This window comes from Lontra canadensis, unplaced genomic scaffold, assembly GCF_010015895.1.
Source record: "Lontra canadensis isolate GAN:19392208 unplaced genomic scaffold, GSC_riverotter_1.0 scaffold17, whole genome shotgun sequence".
Classification (NCBI taxonomy): Eukaryota; Metazoa; Chordata; class Mammalia; order Carnivora; family Mustelidae; genus Lontra; species Lontra canadensis.
Genome location: NW_022631011.1, coordinates 14,731,104 through 14,750,413, shown reverse-complemented (window position 1 = coordinate 14,750,413; position 19,310 = coordinate 14,731,104). Strand labels below are relative to the sequence as shown.

General features: G+C 36.5%; 1 protein-coding gene and 1 non-coding gene across 2 annotated transcripts in view; both read left to right on the top strand.

The window, feature by feature from the left end:
* Nucleotides 1-259: 259 nt before the first annotated feature.
* DSG4 (desmoglein 4) overlaps nt 260-19,310 on the top strand; it is a 29,581-nt gene continuing 10,530 nt past the window's right edge. The window contains 9 exon segments of the mRNA XM_032859447.1: nt 260-424; nt 2,308-2,439; nt 4,288-4,443; nt 5,327-5,471; nt 7,762-7,928; nt 8,197-8,331; nt 9,420-9,605; nt 15,301-15,572; nt 16,883-17,022. Coding sequence (XP_032715338.1) covers nt 260-424; nt 2,308-2,439; nt 4,288-4,443; nt 5,327-5,471; nt 7,762-7,928; nt 8,197-8,331; nt 9,420-9,605; nt 15,301-15,572; nt 16,883-17,022 — 1,498 coding nt within the window.
* On the top strand, nt 4,630-4,736 carry LOC116869003. Its single transcript, XR_004382938.1, has one exon. It is a non-coding gene; the product is annotated as a U6 spliceosomal RNA (small nuclear RNA).

The following is a 19,310-nucleotide window of genomic DNA, read 5'->3' as shown; positions in this document are numbered from 1 at the left end:
CATCTTTTACACTTATGCTCATGTTTTACTCTGGCTGAACTTTCTTTTTCATCAATTCCTCTTATCAAAGCAGCTTCATCCTGCAGAACCATTTTAATCTCTACTGTCCTACAAGGCCTTTCCAAAATTCACTGTGGTCACTTGAGTTGTCTGCTATACCTTCCATTGAGCTTATGGATGCCTCTGTTGAAGGATGTATCCTAACCTGCCTTGCTACCTTTGGAGGGCAAAAAAGTCTATTATTTATTTTGTTTTAGCCATGTTTATTTCACATTATGAACAAAATATATATTTAAGAAATGAATTCCTAAAAGAACATTGTAATGATTTTATGACACTGTTTCTTTAATTATGCAAATTTTTGCTAATGTTGTACCTTCTTTAACAGGTGGTGCTGGAAGTAAACAGCGAATTTATCGTTGAGGTAATGTATAATAAAACTATTTTCTCAATCTAAAATTTAAAGAAAAATGGATTTTTGTAATACATCATATATCAAATATCAGAATATTTGAAATCCTAATCATCTAGATAAAAGGTAAGAGAAAGAACCTCTGCCAAACTGAAATAGCAGTGGTAAAGCCCATACTCCTAAATACCCATGTTTTCAGGCATAGTTTGTGACAGCTCAATGTCATAGTAACTCCTACTTTTCAAACTGTATTGATAGTTTATCCATACATTTCCCAGCTTAAAGCATAACAATAGAAGCACAGTAAGATGTCAGGATGGTAAGAGGAATTTCAGACAGTTACAGCATCAAGAAAGACAACCGATGACCAGTCAATGAGGGAAAGATATAAAAGTAAAAAAAACTTGTAATCATGACTAAGTAGAACAACAGAGAATCTGATGCCGGTCAGAGTGGGGTTCAGGAAGTAAAGCTACCATCCTCCATCTCTGGGAGGGCTTTATTTTATTACAGTAGTTAAACTTTCATTATGATAGCCTCAAACCATTGAAGGAAACAAAATTGCTTTCCTAATCTTTGTTGACAAAATAGGGAATATGTAGTACATTTCAGGAAGTCGTATCAAAATGGAAGGAAAATGTACATGCTTTGGTTCCTGAAAGGATAAGCTCCATTCACAGGGAACATTTCCTTCCCACAAAGTACTAATTAAGTGAAGCCGTAGCTTAAACAAACCTACAATCATCTGTGTCTCAAATAAGTACATTAGGAGTTACTTAAAATTTTATATATATATAAATATACATATATAAATATACATCTATATAAATATATGCATATATTTATATAGATGTATATTTATATATATTATATCAGATATAATATATATAAATATATGCATATATATAAATATTTATATAAAAAATATATATATATAAATATATGCATACATTTATACATGTATACAAATGCTTGTGCATGTTATAACACTTCTAAACTCTTGAATACTATAAAATTCTTAGACATCCTGGGCGCCTGGGTGGCTCAGTGGGTTAAACCTCTGCCTTCGGCTCAGGTCATGATCTCAAGGACCTGGGATCAAGCCCCGCATTGGGCTCTCTGCTTGGCAGGGAGCCTGCTTCCCCCTCTCTCTCTGCCTGCTTCTTTGCCTACTTGTGATCTCACTCTGTCAAATAAATAAATAAATCTTTAAAAAAAAATTCTTAGACATCCTCCAACAAAAGCACCATAAGATTACAAAGGAAAAAACATAGAACAAGCAGAGATTCAAATGGACAACACTGAGAAGATATGAAGTTGTCCATGGGATTATTACAAGTACCACCGAGTCAGTTAAAATATTCTTCTAATCCTACAATACTATATTTGGGTGCTTAGCCAGAGTGGTGTCCTCACCAACAGAAAAGAAAAGTCCCTTCCTTCTTTTAGGTGAACAGACTCACCAGCACAACTTTGCTTCTGCATAGGACGTACTCAGTGGAACACTAGTATAGTCTTTTATACTCTGGAGACCAGAAAGCCTGGTCAGAGTTCAATGAAGGGTGAGATAAGCAAGGCCTCCACATTCTGAGGACCAATTGAAAAAAGAAAAATCATAACATATTATCCAATATAAGACACTGTGAGCACCACACTTAGCTAATGAAATTTATTTCCCTAGAATCCTATAGTTAAAAGTGAGATGATTCCAAAAGAAGTATTAGGCAGGTGACCGGGCTGTACCTATCTCGAGTCATGAATTAGTAAACACCTTCTTTGTTCCTCAAATTCAATACAACTGCTTCTTCTGGGTGTACCTTATAATGTTGAATAAATGTCTTTCCTAAATGAAACTGTACTAACACTGTACAAAATGTGAACCATTTTTGCATAAGGTTAAAGAATTAGACATTGAAAATGGCACTACAAAATGGCAGACGGTCAGAAGACAAAAGCGGGAGTGGATCAAGTTTGCGGCTGCCTGTCGAGAAGGAGAGGACAACTCCAAGAGGAATCCGATTGCCAGAGTAAGTGACGAAATAAACAGGAGCATGCTGTGCTGATAACAAATGATTCTGCAGGGCAGGAAAGCCCTCAGCCGTTTCGGAGATCTGCAGTCTTCACTACTCCATAGTGATTTAAGAAGCTGGGTGACTTCTAGTCATCTGCTCATGTTGCTGAGCCACTGTTTCGAATATCACCTTTGGGGAGCTGATACAGAGCAGAAAGTCTTCGAGTAATCCTGGGAGAGGCCTGGATCTCCAGCACAACTGGGCTTTATCTGTTCATTTGTGTTCTGCTTATCTGTCTTATGCACCTGTTATAGGAAATGAATACATGTAGTAATAATCTTCTGACTATCCCGCCCCCAAATCAAAGGTTTATAGTATTAATTAATTCTCTCCAAGAAAGTGTCAGAAGTTCCCACTAGATTCTTATACCCAGAAATTAGGAGAGACTTTAAAAGTATTCTAAATAACGGTAATTAAAAAGGAAGGAGAGTTAAGGGAAGAAAGTATAGTAAACTGATCCATGAAGAATGGGACCCACAGGGGTGCCTGGGAGGCTCAGTGGGTTAAGCTGCTGCCTTCGGCTCAGGTCATGATCTCAGGGTCCTAGGATCGAGCTCCACCTTGGGCTCTCTGCTCAACGGGGAGCCTGCTTCCCCCTCCCCCTCTGCCTGCCTCTCTGCCTATTTGTGATCTCTCTCTCTCTGTCAAATAAATAAATAAAATCTTAAAAAAAAATGGGATCCACATTAACAGTATCACTAGTTCTTTCTGGGCATCTTGGCCTTGCCCCACTAGTGAAATCAGTAGAGCGATCAACCAGAATTCTCTCCTGAAAGCTTTACGGTTATACATTGTTTAAATGTATACATAAAGTTTTTCATAAAATGTAGCAAGCATCAGCAGTGATGTGACAAATACAACCTCAGCTCAAGAAGAGATTATATATTCTCTCTGGGAATTTTCAGAATTGGGAAAATTTTTGGAAAGCTTTAAATAATTATTGTTTCCTTTCAACTCACAGTTACAGTTTTATGTTACTTCACTCACTCTCACTGCATGGCATATTCTTTTCTCTTTATTGCATTTGGAGGATTTCCTGGATTTTCATCTATACAAATAAGATCTCTGGATTAGAGTGGAGCTAATCCAAGTTGTATTTCCAGCTGTCTTTATTTAGTTGTGGATATTTGGGGCACAAATCTTAGTATTTTACTGAATGTTCTCATCTTTAGTATACAGGCGAGATTTCTAAATTTAAGCTATCTTTGTTTAAATTTATGAGCGATAGATATAAAACTATTAAAACTAAACCTACTTGGCAGAATATCTGCCATAAAATCTATTTGGCAGGTGAATGAGTAATATGGTAGGTTTCATTTCAAAAAATTATTTCTAAACACTGTGTTTCTTTTCTGGTTTTCTTATTTATAATTTTGATTAAATCTCCAACCAAAGTCTAGTCAAGGTACATATCAGTATGACACAATCTTTTAACAAATACTAAAGATGGTATTTCTTCTGTCAAACTCCTTATATGCAGAGAAATCAGAGAACTGAACAATGTATTGTTAATAATAACATATCTAGCATCAAGCATATATGTGCCTAATGCCAGGCATTGGCATGGAGTGTATATATGTTACCTCATACAATTCCCACAATAAACAGAAGGAGGGATTATCCCATTATATGCTGATACTTGGCAAAGTGAAGTGAACTTCCCAAGGTCACATGTAAATCATGGTACCCGGTTTCAACCCACAGCCCATCTGCCTACAAAGCTATTCTTTTCTTATTCTATTATACATTGCAGTTCATGATCTGCTTTCAATAAGATCACAGACCTGGCCATTTCCTTTATAGATTCGATCAGACTGTGAAGTGAACCAAAAGATTACATACCGCATCTCTGGGGTAGGAATTGATCGACCACCTTACGGAGTGTTCACCATTAATCCTCGGACTGGGGAAATTAACATCACGTCGGTGGTGGACAGAGAGATAACTCCACTTTTTTTGGTAAGTCACAGCAATGTGTTTCATTTATGCATTTTATTTTTCTTCCCCTTTTAAAATGCAGTAAAGCTGAAACCAAATAAATGGATCGAAGAGATGAAAAGAGTGTGAAAATATATGTTTGTAGTTCCAGAGTGTCTGCCTGGTGTGTTGCATTGGTATGCCATCAAATGTCTTAACAATGTTTAAGTGCTCCCTTCGGCAGCACATATACTAAAATTGGAATGATATGGAGTAGAGTAGCATGGCCCCTGCGTAAGGATGACACGCAAATTTGTGAAGCATACCATATTTTTGGGACGACGTGGATGGAACTAGAGGGTATTATGCTTAGCGAAATAAGTCAATCAGAAAAAGATAATCATATGATCTCCCCGATATGAGGAAGTTGAGAGGCAACATGGGGGGTTTAAGGGGTAAAAAAGGAATAAATTAAACAAGATGGGATCAGGAGGGAGATAAACCATAAGAGACTCTTAATCTCACAAAACAAACTGAGGGTTGCTGGGGGTGGGGAGAGAGGGGAGGGAGAGGGTATTGGGGTTATGGACATTGGGGAAGGTATGTACTATGGTGAGTGCTGTGAAGTGTACAGACCTGTACCCCTGGGGCTAATAATACATTGCATGTTAATAAAAAAGAATAAAAATCACTTGTAAATAGATGCTAAGTGAGCTCTATATTTAGAAATGAACAATTGATAAAAAAAAATAGTTAAATTAAAAAATAAAAAAACAAAACAATGTTTAAATTAACAAACTATAATACAGTCTGAATTCACGAAGTAAACTGTTTCTTTGCATATTTCCTGAAATATTTTTTTGAACATGTTACTTAATTTCCTTTGATGGAAAAAACAGGTTTTATCCCCCCGAACTCTCCACAGATCTATTGCCGGGCTCTGAATTCACGGGGTGAAGATTTAGAAAGACCTCTTGAGCTTAGGGTCAAGGTTATGGACATAAATGATAACCCTCCAGTTTTTACACAAAATGTGTACACAGCCAGCATTGAAGAAAACAGTGATGCAAGTAAGTAGATGACATGCCTTCTCTGCATTATATCATATTGATTTCTCTTGGCCAAAAGCTGTAGGAAATTGACATACAGGTAATATAAAGATCAGAAAAGTCAAACTTGTATTTTGAACAAACACCACAAATTCTAACTTAAAACTGACCTAGAAAAAAAAAAATCTTATCTAAAATGCAAAATATCCTCCCATTTGTGGAGGATTCTTACACATGTGATATAGCATGAGCTTTAATGCCTTCCTTAAAGATTATTACTGGCTCGTGATTAACTTATTCTAAATGAGTTAACTGAAGAAGAAACCATAGATGTGGAAAAGGGCTCTGTGCTGGTCTATTCCTCGAATTCTGGGCACAGAATTCAAATTTGAATTCAAAGCACACCAGAGAGTGATGAAGGATGTATTTCCAACAGTACATATCAGGTTGGTCCCAGAGGGTAATCACTGGTTCTTCACAGTCTACACAGCAAGCCACAATACATTTTCTTATTTTTTTCACTTTTTTCCATCCTGCTTAATCCAGCTCTAGCTCCAATACTCTTTTCTCCCTCTTTCTATCAGTTCTCCTGCACATCTTTTCTTTCTATGCCTGTCTTATATTGTTATTTTCCTCTGTTCTCCCCTCTTCCCTTCTGCCTCTTTCTTTCCCCAATCTTCTAATATTCCTTTTCCTTTCCTACTCTATGTCTGCCTGTGCACCTCTAAATTAGATTTGGAAAAAAGAATAGAAAAAAGAAATTTCAGAAAAAAAGGCAGATAGAAAGCAAACTAGAGATACTGATGGAGGGTCAAAGAAAGAAGGATGGAGAAGTCTAGAGGAAAAGAGACAAGATGGAAGAAATGCTGGAGGAGAGAAGGAAGAGGTAAAAAGGCAGAAGTCATGGGGGTGTCTGCAGAACTCCTTCTTCAGAGACCCTGAAAACAGTGATGTGGAAAATAAGAAACACAAAATGTTTTATAACATAGGATGGGAAGACATACAGAAGTAAAATAAAGGTTTCACCCAAGAAAGGCCAAACAGAGAGAGGGTTCAAAGCCTGTCATTATTTCCTCACTAATATACCCCAGCACAACCTGAGGAAGGGAGAGAAGTGAAACCCACATCTAAACCCACACCCAAGTCCACGTTTGCGTCCACTAGGGTGCTGGTCAGCAGTCTTGTTAACGCTCCCTCATGCAAGGAGAGTGAACCACGAGGCCAAGGCATATTTTCATAAGCTATAATTCTGTGAAAACTGGCTTTTTCTATTGAAAGGGTCCCTGGTTCTCTGTGTTATGGTTTTTCACGTTGCAGCTGGGCTAGGAAGGAGAAAAACATCAGGGATAAGCCAGCTCTGGAAAATCTGTCCTATGGGCTGATGTTCTTCAGGACAACCTAAGATGCATGTTCTTTGTCCCTATGAATAATTAAGAACTTTCTATTCCTGTGGACAAAATTTCATTTCAACAGTTATATGTTTTTAATGAATCAGTAAAGTGCTATCATCCACCAAGGCAACCAACATAACTCTCTACTTTCTGGATGAATGAAAATAAAGAATATAGGTTCTCAATAAATAGCCTTAAAATTGAATTTAATTAACATTGAATTCTGGAGCACTGAAAAGAAATATAACACACAGACACACACACACACACACACACACACACAATACAACATAAAGAAAACTAAAAAAATTGAATTGAATTAAGCTATAATCTTTACTATTTAAGCATTTTAAAATAATGTCATATGACCACAGCAAAAACAAATTGATAGGGGCGCCTGGGTGGCTCAGTGGATTAAAGCCTCTGCCTTCGGCTTGGGTCATGATCCCAGGGTCCTGGGATCAAGCCCCACATTGGGCTTTCTGTTCAGCAGGGAACCTGCTTCCTCCTCTCTCTCTGCCTGCCTCTCTGCCTACTTGTGACCTCTATCTGTCAAATAAAAAAATAAAAATCTTAAAAAATAATAAAAAAATAAAAAATTGATAAAACCACTTTTCAGCTTTATGATAAAGGTTATGGGACTTTTCATACATTAATGATTACTCTAGTTTGCTGCTAATTTACATTTGATCACTCAAAGAGTGCAAGTACTTTATAACCTGCAAAGGATTGTATAGGAGCAAGCTACCATTATTTCTGCAATCAGGGTGTAACTGGAAGTTATGATACTACATTCATGGGAACTAAAACAAAAGAAAATTCAGGGGAAGGCCAACCACTCTTTCCTCCTATGCCTGATGATTTGCTCAATTGATTCTAACAGAGCCCCAAACATTCTCCACCTCCATCTTCATTTCTAGACACACTGGTTGTAAAGTTAAGTGCCACAGATGCAGATGAAGACAATCATCTGAATTCTAAAATAGCCTATAAGATCATCTCTCAGGAGCCAGCAGGTGCACCAATGTTCATCCTGAACAGGTACACTGGAGAAGTCTGCACGATGTCCAGTTTCCTTGACAGAGAGGTAAAGCCTTCTATGAATGAATGATAAGAAATAAGGAATTCCATTTTCAAAAGACAAAGATAAAATGATCTCTTTATGCCCTTTCTGCAATGTAAAGGAGGGAAGGAACAATAATCCAACCATGACTTTCCAACGACAATTTTAAGAAGAAAAGATTATATTAAAGTCTTACATAAAATTATAAAAGGAAATTGGGAGAACAACAGCAGAATGTGTTGGATTTCATTCAAAAGTAGATCTAAGTCTTATAATTCTTTTTCATCTTAAGCAACACAGTATGTATAACCTTCTTGTGAGGGGCTCAGATCGAGACGGAGCGGCAGATGGACTGTCTTCTGAGTGCGACTGTAGAATCAAGGTTTTAGATGTCAACGATAATTTCCCCACCTTGGAGAAAACTTCTGTAAGTTGTTACTCTTATAACCCTTTTTCCCTAAGTGTCAGTAATCGATTTGCTTTCCTGCTAGTTTGTGAGCTGGTTCTACTGTATGTAGGGATGGATTCAGCTTTGCTATGTGAACCTTGGAACTCCTTACATATAATAACAGATCTCATATAATTAGTAATACTGTATTAACTTTGTATGGTGACAGATGGTAACTAGACCTACTATGGTGATCATTTCACTGTATATTTCACACTTCACAGTGTATATAAGTATTGAAATACTACATCGTACATCAAACTAAAATGATAGTGTATTTCAATCGAATTTCATTAAACATAAATAGTATACTTTTCTAGTGTGTGTGTTTACCTCTGAGTCACTATTCTGTGCAACTTCCATCTATGAAAGCAGCAGAGTGTCTCCTCCATACTCTCTACTTATAAAAATGTGGGATTTTATTAGTATAAATCTGGGAATCATGTAACATTATTGATCTGTCTTTATAGGCCTGATAATTTGCTGAATTAATTCTACAAGGGTCCCAAACATTCTCAAGTTTCATCTTCATCTTTAGGCATAAAGAAGCATAAAACTGAAAATAGCAAGGCCAAATGTGGCTCACCAGTACTTTGGTTTAAAAAAAAAAAAAAAGTTTTATTGGACCACAACTTGATTCATTCCTTTTTATGTTATCTGTGGGTGCTTTGATCCTACAGCAGCAGAGATAACTAGTTGCAACATGAACTCTCTGGCTCACAAAGCCTAAAATACAACTCTCTGACCCTTCATAGTAAAAGGAAGGAGTAACTTAAGGAAAATTAAAAAATAAGCAAGAAAAATGAAAAAAAAAAAAAAAGAAAAAAAAAGGGAACAAAGTGCCAGTTTGACCTTGACTGCACATACAGCACACAAAAAAAAATCAGTTTTATTATCTTATAATCATTTTATTCTTATATTTCTGATTAGAATGTATGGCATTTAATAATGATTCAAAAATTATTTATGGAATTTATTGTTAGTATCTTAAATGACAGTTAATGTATTAATAAATATCTTTCCTCTCGAAACTTTATTGATTATAAAATTGATCTATGTCATTTCAGTATTCAGCAAGTATTGAAGAGAATTGTCTAAATTCAGAACTGATACGATTACAAGCAATTGATCTTGATGAAGAAGGCACCGATAATTGGTTGGCAAAATTTTTAATTCTCTCCGGAAATGATGGGAATTGGTTTGATATTCAAACAGACCCACAAACCAATGAGGGCATTTTGAAAGTCGTCAAGGTAGAGTATGGGATCTGCAATATTTCTAAGGTTTTAAAATACTCTTACAGACAGAATCTGCCTCCAAAAAATACTCTATAACCTCAAATACTATTTATGCGGACCAGTGTTGTAAGTTAGCTCACCATGCCAGACTGAGACTTACAGTCCAGCAACATGCTCTTTATTACCAAAATCAATAAGAAGTAAGGAGGGTGTTTTGTTCTCATAGTGCCCAATATCTAGTTGAAAAGACAAGGCATGCATTCTCAAATTAGATAATGAGTTAAAAACAAAGAAGTAGTTGTATAGATGTAATAATGTTAAACATAATTAATGGCCAAATGGTAAAATATAAAATAATTACTAAGAGGTGAGATCTTTCTGAGCTGGATTTGTCTGAAAAGGTTTCATGCACAGATCACAGCTTAACCAAGACCTTACAACTGAGCTTGCTAATGTGAGAAATGAGCAAACTCACTGAGGTGAGGAAAGGTAAGGCATGATTAGGGTACCGCAAGCAATTCTTTGAGGTTGCAGCAGAATGTTCATGGAAGGAAATAAAGATGCAAGAACAAAGATGTTGAGTTAGAATCGGTCTCATTTGACTTTCTCTTACAAATTAATTTTTCTTAAATTACTTTATGATTTTCACCTTATGGACAGCAATAAAATCTAAAAATATAAATTAGAAAAAACTAAAACTGCAAACCAGTAAGATTAAAATTAACTTTAATGTAATAAGGGAAATTAATTTTTTCACAAATAAGGGAAATTAATTTTTTCTCAAACAAAATTACTACTAACAACATAAACAGAACTTAGAGTTATGAAAATATATACGAATAAACAAATGCACACCTTTAATTTAGTACACAGTGTGAACTGTAATTATTCTATTCTGTTACTACTTTTCTTTATCCCAGTTACTGTTATCAGGAAGCCATTTGGCCCTCATCTAATGGAAACACATCATTTCTATATAGAGTCTTTCTCTGTTCTTTTTGCAATTGTCTGGAGCAATTAAAGTATTACTACTTTACCACAAAACACAATCACCAGCACTGAAATAATGCACTCTATTCATTTATAAGGTGGTCACCAAAATTATGGAAAATATCTATGTATACCTTCTAAGACTGTCATTCAAATGAGCACACACAATTTCAAAATTCCTGAGGAGAGCACAAGGACTCTAAGAACTAGCCAGAGCCTTCCTGTTTGAGAAATATTGTTTTAGGCCATAGGTTGGCAAACTATAGCCCACAGGCCAAATACAACCTGCCATAATTTTGCTCATAATATTTTATTGAAACATAGCCATATTCATTATTTTCTATGGCCATTTCTACCCTCCGATGGCTGAATTGAATGTTTAAAACAAAAACTGTATATGGCTTCCAAAACCTAAAATATTTACTATCTGCTCTTACCCAAAAAATTTTACTAATCCCTACTTCTAGATCAAGAAAACTTGGGGATATTAAAAAAAAAAAAAAAAAAAGCAGTCACATTTCCAGAAAGCTTAAAGTCAAGAAAATAATTACTATGTTAATCAAGTCCTGAGGTGCTAAGAACCTGATCTAAGGCAATAGTGGTAAAAATGGAAATGAGGGAACAAGACTAACAACCATTGCCAAATTAACATAGATAAGGAAGAGAGAGAAGTCACCGACCATCCCACCAAATTCTGAATATTTAGTCAAGTTTGTTTCCAGAGATCAGAATTTGTTCAACCTTGCATCTCAGTTAAAAACCAGGATCTAGACATGTCATATAATTTTTACCCATCTTCTTACTGTCTTAATCATTGACTTTGATTGTTATCTTATAGCATGCAACTGTTCTTTGCTTTTGGTCTGCCTCTGAACCTACTGAAAAACATAGTTAAGAACTTTGCACATAAACAACTCGATCGAAATATTCCACTCTTAGTACCTGGCCCAGTGGCCAGAAGATAGTAGAAACTCACTAAAAGTTTGAGGGTGATGTGGTTCTCACCCAAATGGGAGTCACCATGCTTGATTTTATATTTCACAATTTTTTAAAATTATAAAAATAAGAAAACATTTATAATGCAGGCAATGCACTATAACTTATACTATATGTTTTCTGTGAGAGCTAAAATGTGTTTTGGTTTTTTTTTAACATACTTAGTTCATCACAAAGAAAAACTATGGGAAATTCAATTTCATGAAAAACTGGTCAAGGTAGTGTTAGATTTTATGCAGACACAGTGTCTCTCTTTCTTCCCTGGATGATAACTTCTCAAGTCTATTAAAGAAAGCAGGAAGAATATGCCTAAGAATATCAAAATAACATGGAAAGGCTAATTAAAATGAAATGTAAAACCTTAGTATGTATATCAGGACCCAGCCTGAAGAGAAGACTATCTATTTAGAGAACATATGTGAACTTCCCAAGTTTGGCACATGCAATGAGGTCTCTAATGTCCTCCTGCATCCTCTCCATCTTTTCTCAAGCTGCCATTTAACCTTGTGGAAACTGGCCCCTCAGTCACGGGCTTTTACTGAGCTTTCATAACCCCTTCTTAGTCTAAGGATATTACAAATGATTCAATTCGGGACGCCTGGGTGGCTCAGTGGGTTGGGCCGCTGCCTTCGGCTCAGGTCATGATCTCAGGATCCTGAGATCGAGTCCCGCATCGGGCTCTCTGCTCAGTGGGGAGCCTGCTTCCCTCTCTCTCTCTCTCTCTGCCTGCCTCTGTCTACTGTGATCTCTCTCTGTCAAATAAATAAAATAAAATCTTAAAAAAAAAAAAAAAAAAAAAAAAAACAAATGATTCAATTCAACTCAAATGTATTGAGAACTGTGAGGTGCTAGAGATAATAAAGGTGAATGAAACAAGGTCCTTGTTCTCAAGAAACTTGTAGCGTAACAAGAAAATCTTTAAGAAGGTAAAAAACAAACAAACAAAAAAACCTGTCAATAATAACGTCCTTTAGGTATTTATCAATAAATGTGTATGGAAATACTAACAAACAATATAAATGTGTGTGTGCGTATACACACATTCGTTTCACCATTGAGAAGAAAAGCAAAATGTTATCTAATTGGAATTCTAACAAAGAAACATTGGTTCTCTGTCTTACCAGGCAGTCACGGGATACCAGCTAGTAAGTTATATGGCTTTATAGAGGTTTTATGCTTTATCTAATCATCCCAACTCTGGGAAGAAAATATTCTGATTCCTTGTTTTATAGAAAGTGAAACAAAACCAAAGAGGAACACTAAGTTGTCTTAAGTTCACCCAGGTGGCAAATGACAAAGACAGTATCCAAGCAGAGCTCTTGTTTTCCCAGGTCATATTTAATGTGCCTCGAGGTGGCATCTGGGGCCAGGAAAACAAGCAAGAAGCAAGAGCTCGTGCCTTGACATTTCCCTGTGTTCAACCCTATAGGCCTCTTCCCACTGTGTGTGCCTGCTACTCTCTTCCAGACCCACTGGCACCAGAAAATGTCAATTCCTGAAAAGCAGAACATACATACCCATACACACCATTACAAAACACTGTGTGTTTTGTAGACAGACTGCTAACCTCCTCCCTTTTCCCACCTTAATTCTAAAATGAACCAGCATCCCCCTGAGAAACTGCAGGGTTCTATTAACTTAGAGCCAAAGCAAAAACAAGCAAACAAAATTGCACGTGAGACTCTAACAGCTTAGCTTCGATGTTAAAATTTAACGTAGCAAAAAACTCACCAGAAGCCAAATCGATTGTTGGAGGGGTCACCTTTATCCTGAGCGCTTCCTGAGCCTCTCGTAGACTTTCTTTTTTTTTTTTTTTTTTAAGATTTTATTTATTTATTTTACAGAGAGAGAGAGAGAGAGATCACAAGTAGGCAGAGAGGCAGGCAGAGAGAGAGGGGAAAGCAGGCCCTTGCCGGGCAAAGAGCCCGATGCGGGGCTCGATCCCAGGACCCTGAGATCATGACCTGAGCCAAAGGCAGAGGCTTAACCCACTGAGCCACCCAGGTGCCCCTCTTGTAGACTTTCTTAACACTTGCTGCACGCTTTCTGACACAGATCTGCGTATCCTTCGTGAGTATTCTTCAGTCCCACCTCAAACTGCAGAAACCTAGTTGTTCCAGCCACTCCATTCTAACTCCAAAACCAGACCCATGGTTGTGTTTATTGTTCTTCGCACAATCCGGACTTCTGCATACAAGCAAAACTCTTGATAAAAGGTCCCACCTGCAGAGGATATGAGAGGCTCTGTGCCTTTCCTCTGCTTTTTATCTTCCCTATTAGAGGGAAGATCAGCTCCCAACCAATTCACAATATTCTGTGAATGTCTATAATTGACACAATGTTATATACATATTAATATACTTTCCACCTTATCTATTCAAAAGGGAGAGAACTATTCTGATAAGCAAAAAGCACATATGTGTGTATGCGCAAAGGACCGCCAAGAGATTCCTGTACCAAAAGAGAGGATCTCACATCTCTCGTTTGTTTAAAGACAGCATGGAATTCTAGAAAATAAAAACTGAGATATAAAAGAGGGGTTTCTTCCCATCGAAAATATATTTTTGACCACAGCATTCATAATTGGCTCTGTGTGAGGCATCGTGTGGACCAGGGAGAGAACAGATGTACCAAAGAATCAAAATCCCAAACCTGAAGGGTGTGAGCTGAAATCGAAGGAAATCATGTGGGCAGGCCCCATGTAAGGCACAGCTGAATTCCTATAAATACTTCTATCTTATTAGCTCTTGTGAAGAACTAACTAAAATTTACTAAGAAAATATTTATGATGTCATAGAATTTCCTTGAGGAGCAGAGGTTTACTTGGCAGTGGTCTCTTGACTTCTGTTGTTGGTAAACGTGATGCAAGGTTGCTTACATTAGCTTCCAGGACACTTCTAAACAGACTTTGTCCAGGACTCACTTTTCACAACTGCTTTCTCACTCATTATATAAGATGGAACTCTCTTCCAACCGAAAATCCATTTTTTAGTATACAATTCACAGTCAGCTCTGTGCTGAATTGTTGGTGGTGACTTTTCATGTCACCACATCAATGATTCTGGATCAAAAGATTCCATTCACCTTTTATCCAAAGAGCCCATTTCAAAGGTAGCTTTTCTCTGGGAAAGGTATTTACCTATTTGAATATGCCCTGTGAAGAAACCTTCTTGTCTCCCAGACCCAGCACAATAAAATTATAGATTAGGGCTGCATTTAATAATCATGAATTTTCCTTCAGAAGTTGTTTGCATCGTTTTTTTTTAAATTACATGTTCATTTACATCATATATATTGGCTCCTTTATTCTGCTGAATTCAAGAGATTCTCAGATGTGGATTCTACAAAGAAAACCTGGGTCCTATTTATTCATTCACCAGTTGTAAACCCCTTTTTATTTCATGCTAAGTTTTTTATTTTTCTCATTTGGAAAGAGATCGTTTTGACTTCAGGATCTTTATATAAGAAGTTTAGAATTCTAGTAGATAGTCCAACTTAAGTCACAGGACTAAATGACCTACATACCTGATTATGCCAAGACATAAAGGGAATAACATATCTGAAATATCTGATGCAGTAATTGGTAAAGTCTTATCCATTCAAAATCTGAATTACATAGCTCCTGGACTTTACTCTCATGTGCTGCTTTCTTATCACAGCTACTTACTCTAACAAAAGAGAGTCCTTTAGCTGTTTTGGAATTTTTTACTTTCTATGATTTCAGATGCTGGATTACGAACAAACACCTAATATTCATCTTGGTATTGGAGTGAAAAACCAAGCTGAATTTCACCACTCAGTTGCCTCTCGATTCCAAATGCACTCAACCCCTGTGAGAATTCAGGTTGTTAATGTGAGAGAAGGACCCACATTTCATCCAAATTCTATGACCTTCAGTATACGAGAAGGAATAAGAGGCAATTCCTTATTGAATTATGTGCTTGGCACCTATACAGCTACAGATTTGGACACAGGAAACCCTGCCACAAATGTCAGGTACCACAAAAACTGTGCTCATGTCAAAGTGATAAAATGGGTTTTGTCCAGTGTTAACTCACACAGAATGTGCTAGACTGTGTGCGTTGAAGTAGTTTTTGAGTTTGGCTTTGCTTCTCTTATTCATTTGCTTGCTTTAGAACACTTTTGTAGCACTGACATTTTCCCAAGATTTTAATAGTATTTAACGCAATATGCCCTCCAACTGGTTAGAACGGTAATTGTGTCCAGGAAGATTATGAGGTCAAAGGGCTGCCTAAGAGATTCTGGAAGTATCTCTAATCTTTTGTGGCCAGTTGTTACCACCCTGGCCCCAGGCTGATTTATGCCGTAAACTGTGAGACATAATAAAAGATGAATCACTGCTTGTTTCCTTGAAACTTGTCTCATCCAATGAAGCTGGGGCTAATCTCAAACCCCAGCTTGACTTAAGAGGAAAAAAAAAGATAATAAGAGAAGCTGAAACATAGGTGTTTCAGAAATTTGATAAGTGTAAAGAAAGTCAGAACTGGAGAAATAGGTAGGCATTCCAGGGCACTAGTACACAGATTATACATGAATTACATTATATTATAAGATACTCTAGAAAATTATTCTCATGAAATATGTAAGTATTCTCTATGTCTCCTCCTTATCTCTTTTCTTCTCCTCCCCCTAATATTTTTGGAGTGAGCAGTCTATTGATTTGTAAATTACTTTGACATTAAAAGTTTTGGTTACTTGATAGACTAAAAAATTTACAGACAACAAAAATTATGAAGTCTATCAATATGGGATAGAAGAAAAGGATGTGTCAGACAAGTACCTTGGACACTTGAAATTAGGCCTGGTACAAAGGCCAGATCTTCATCCACTAAGATCAAGCAATTTGAATCCATTATATTATTATATTATACATATTATATTATATTATATACATCACAACCACTAATAGGCCAAGAGTGAGATACTCTAAAGCTAATTAATACACCTTAAAATGTAAGAAAAATGAAGTATATCACATGTGAAAATGAGTAAAGGATATTCCCTCAGTATATAATGCTATAATAAATAAACCTGAAAAAGACTCATACATTGTACTAACGATTATAGTAAGAACTAGAAAAGTAAGAATCATGAAATTTTAAAACCCTGTTGTGAACCCGTGTATTAATAAGTTTAACACTAAAATTTTATTGAGATATATATAAACCAAGGCAATCATCACCGTAAAACACACAAACACCATATTTATGTTTAACACATTGTATGTGACTTAAAATTCTTAACTTTTATAAGAGCAAATTATAAACTTATTTATTTAAAAACAGGTATATCATAGGACATGATGCAGGCAGCTGGTTAAAAGTAGATTCAAGGACTGGTGAGATACAATTTTCTAGGGAATTTGATAAGAAGTCAAAATATATTACCAATGGGATATACACAGCAGAAATCCTCGCTATAGACGGTAAGAAAATTTCTTCTCAATATTTAAAAAAAATTATTATCCCACTAAATATAAATGTAATTCTAATGTTGATATTAGATTGACTCAAGTAAAATATATCATTTAGTGTGTCTGTCTGCAAGACTTCTAGAGAGGTCTAAGTACCTTAGATTAAGAACTGAACTCAGGGGGCACATGGGTGGTTCAGTCATTAAGCACCTACCTTTGGCTCAGGTCATGGTCCCAGGGTCCTGGGATGGAGCCCTGCATTGGGCTCCCTGCTCAGCGGAGAGCCTTCTTCTCCTTCTCCCACTTGCCCTGCTTGTGTTTGCTCTCTTGCTCTCTCTCTCTCTCTCTCTCTCTGTCAAATAAATAAATAAATAAATCTTTAAAAAAAAAAGTACTGAACCCAGTACACTCATAACCATAATTTATATTTAAATCATAATTTATTTTACCTATTTCCAAAAAAGAACTGTATGTGACTTACAGCATAAAGCATAAAAGTTTAAGTCTAAAAGTAAAATTCAGTTTCTGTTTATGGCCTCATTTCTTGAGATGTAATCCAACTTTCAGAGTATATTAGGAATGTTTACATAAAGTAAGTGTGACAAGGAGTACACAAAGCTCATTTGGGGATGACCAATGGGAGCAACAGTGTCCCAAAGAGTACAGTTATTTTAAGGATTTTTTTTTAAAGCTTTTTTTATGTATTTATGAGAGAGGGAGAGAGAGAGATTGTGCACACACACACACACACACACGCATGAGCAGGGACGGGAGTGGAAAGGAAGAGCAGAGGGAGAGGGACAAGCAGACTCCACACTGAACATGGAGTCCCAGCTTGGGCTCCATCGCAGGACCCTGAGATCATGACCTGAGCAGAAACCAAGAGTTGGATGTTTAACCAACTCAGCCTCCCAGGTGCCCCAAGAGTATAGTTATTTTAGTACCACTAAAACTGCGCTACAGTGAAAAGCCTGTGTAAGTGCAGCTTACATGTTGTCCAAAGTAGGATGTTAAAGCACAAGATTACTCCCAATATAAGAGCGAAATTAAGTCATAAGTGCAGATACACTGAACTTTTAAATGAGCAGCTTCTTGTGGGAAAATCTATTAAACGTTCCTGGTGACTGCAACAGGAAATTTACTTATCAATAGTTAATCATTCTCTGAACAGTGCCTAGGAAACCAGTTACCACAGAACAAAACAGAAATAAAGTCAAGAGCCAGGAAAGAAGAGAGAAAACAGCTCTTGCAAATATATACATAATAGAAGATAAATACTATAGGTTTGTATTGTTTATATCTGAGCCTTACAGTGGCCAAAGACAAAGACAGAGGGGCACTGGAAAAAAAAAAAAAAGGCACGCGCGCGAAGATAATACCCAAGTAATTATAGTCCATACATTCTGCTCTTCATCCTGTGAGCGCCACTTTTAACACTGGATCAGTTATTGAAATATTACAGTCTGATTTATTATCAGCATTCTAGAACACTTACGCTATAATGGATTCTAACCGTGTTGATCATGGCCTATGTTTGCATATTGGTCATATGTAAATATCTTTAAAAACTAGAATAAAAATTAGTCATTGAGTGAATAAAGAAGGAGGAAAAAACTATCAAAATTACAACAGAAAACAAAAATCAAGACCTATTGTTTAGATACCCAAGCAGAGTATCTGCACAGGCACAAGCTAACCAGATGGAAAAGTGAACTAAAAGCTCAGATTCCTATTTCTTCTAATAAACTATATTAACCCAAAATTTGTTTCAAGTAGGTTAGGAAAAAAATTTAACAGATTTATATTTGTTTTCAGAAGTGCCATTGCGAAGAGAAATGGCATTAAGGGATGTCATTAAAATAAACAGCAAAATAGAAAGAAAAAATATACAAACAATTATTGCATTTTGATTCTGATTATTTTCCTACAAACCCAGAACTCAATAAGCATCTTGAATGGAAGGCTATAGGTTGGACAAAGAGTCTGGTTCAGGGGGACAAGGTAGAAACAGAGAGCTATGGCATCTTGGGATCTGCAGGAGTTGGCTGAAAGAAATTGAGATGAATAACATTTCAGGAAGAATGAATATAACACACAAGAGTTCTGGATTAGGAAGAAACTTGTTCCAAGAACTCAAAAAGAAAAAGTGTGGCTGGAAGGTAGCGAGCAAAGAGTGGTTTCATGACATTGAAATAAGCAGGAACCCATCAGCCACCCCCCAAGAAGTCATTCATGCTATTCCTCTATGCTGTGGTATCATTGTGGAGTTATGAGAAGGAATTTTCTCCCTCACACCGTTT